We start from the raw sequence: 2,263 nt of genomic DNA on the forward strand, positions 1-2,263 counted from the left end.
TATAGATACAATGATAAATGAAGTTTAGTTAATAATAAAAGCCAAAAGAAATAAAGTACATCGTTTGAAATCAATTAAGAAAATAGAAGGCATGGATCAATGAAAGAGAGAGTGTCCTCTAGCCAAGCATAGCTCGGTGGTCAAGTTCCTTGTGGTGGATTTATTTTTGAATTTAACGCCTTTATTCTTTCAATGGTAAGAGAGATGCCGTTAATCTCAAAACTTACCATTGTAGTCTCCTGGTGCTGCTTATAGGAGTAGGATGTGCGTCTGTGCGTTCATAGGGTGAGTGTATCTGTATATACATGTTTGTGAGCTCGTCAAACTGTGTTTCAAAAAAAGAAAAAAAAAGAGTAGCCTCTAACTATAAGTATACGGGACGCTCCATTTATGCCCCTTCCCCCCTTGGCTTCCCTACCACCAATCCTCGTTTTTTTTCCTTTCAAGAGCATCTCACAGCAAGCTAACAAGCTAGGTTCTTCATGGACCAGCACCACCACGGCCAAGCTCCCGCACACGGCGGCGGCCGCAGCAGCGAGGGGGGCGAGCCGACCACGACACGGTCCCGGTGGGCGCCCAAGCCGGAGCAGATCCTGATCCTGGAGTCCATCTTCAACAGCGGGATGGTGAACCCGGCCAAGGATGAGACGGCGCGCATCCGCCTCCTCCTCGAGCGCTTCGGCGCTGTCCGTGACGCCAACGTGTTCTACTGGTTCCAGAACCGCCGCTCCCGCTCTCGCCGCCGTGCCCGCCAGCTCCAGCAGTCCTGCGGCGGCACCGGGGACGCGGACCAGTTCCCCTCCAACGCAGCTGCCGGCCATGGCTACCACGGCATCGGCACCTCTCCCTACAACACCATGCAGTACGGACAGCTGGGCGGCGGTGTTTCGGCGGCCGCGGCCGCGGTCAACACGGCGCCCCGTTTCTTGTTAGACGACGCCGACGGCGGAGACGATCTTTTCGCCATCCCCCGGCAAATGGGCCTCATGGCACGCGGTGGCGAAAACCAGTATGGTTACCCGGCTACCGACGCATCGCAACTAAGCTACCAAGCAACTGGTTAGTAGTAGTTCTAGTGGTTCTACATTGTTAGTATAGCCTGAAGCCATCAAGCAAAACCATGCATGCCTCTGCATCTTGCATGAAGAAAGCTTGCAATACATAACTGATGATCATATGCATGCGTGCTAAATTGCTTATGAAAATGATGGGTGGGTGGGTATGAATTCCAGTTCCAGGGACGACGATGCCGGTGTTCATCAATGGCACGGTATACGAGGTGCCAAGCACCGGCGCATTGGACGTGGCAGGTACGTTCGGGCCTGACGTGATTCTGGTGCACTCCTCCGGCGAGATCCTCCCAGTGAACGAGCGCGGCGTCCTCATGAAGAGCCTGCAAATGGGTGAATGTTATTACCTGGTAATTAGTCACTTCTTGTGCTAACCAAAGTTAATTGGTTCTAATCTTCTACTATTTCATTGAAGAATCAACATAACTATTTACTCGATCGTTCGATCGTTCCTTGATGTGCTTGCAGGTATTCAGATCGATCTAATTAATTAATCAGCTCCATGTCTAGCCGATTAGAAGAATCAAGGTCTGCATATGTACGCAAAATGCAAAGGAAGCATGCATTTTGTAATCAAGCTTCAATGGGAGCGATCTTGTTGTCAAGATCGTATCAGTGTGTGTACTAATGTTGTTCTTGCTCTCCATATCGATGTATGTTACTATCTCCGGATGATTCGTCCCCTTGAGAGTTCTTTCCAGTGTTGGAGATGTTGTAGCAGCTTATTTTTCGAGCATCTTGGCGAGGCAAGGGCAGGAGCTCTGCCATTTCATATAATAAGAAGATAGTTGCTCGATTTTAATTCAAGAAAACTGGGCAAAAACCAAAGTACAAACACTAAACACATAAAAAGGAAGCTAGAGATTGTGGGTAGGGTTTAGACTAAAACACACGCTAGGCGCTAGCATCCGTTTAGTTTTGGCGGTAGGGTTTAGACTAACACACAATAGCATCTGTTTGAGAGGTAGCAGCTTGAGAAATGAGTTACCAAATCATACTGCTAGCATTCATTTGGTTCCCCCACTTTATGATGAATAGTTGGAGAAGAGTGATATAGCCCACATATTATCCGTGAGCGAGTCCCTTCACGCCATATTTGGTCATCGCTAGCAAATACTCACACACTGTGTGCACACTATAATGTTTGTTGAGTCGGTAACGCAATACGGAGTCAGAGCTGGGGTGCTGATTGT

The 2,263-nt window shown here is 48.5% G+C and overlaps 1 protein-coding gene across 1 annotated transcript; it reads left to right on the plus strand.

Annotated features, from left to right (window-relative positions):
* Positions 1-419: 419 nt before the first annotated feature.
* Positions 420-1,749, plus strand: LOC123057815 (WUSCHEL-related homeobox 10-like). The gene is made up of 3 exons (XM_044480701.1): positions 420-1,059; positions 1,233-1,420; positions 1,539-1,749. Exons 1-3 carry the CDS (start codon positions 483-485, stop codon positions 1,554-1,556), a joined length of 783 nt encoding a protein of 260 aa, XP_044336636.1. The 5' UTR covers positions 420-482; the 3' UTR covers positions 1,557-1,749.
* Positions 1,750-2,263: the final 514 nt, after the last annotated feature.

Source organism: Triticum aestivum, chromosome 3A, assembly GCF_018294505.1.
Source record: "Triticum aestivum cultivar Chinese Spring chromosome 3A, IWGSC CS RefSeq v2.1, whole genome shotgun sequence".
Taxonomy (NCBI): domain Eukaryota; kingdom Viridiplantae; phylum Streptophyta; class Magnoliopsida; order Poales; family Poaceae; genus Triticum; species Triticum aestivum.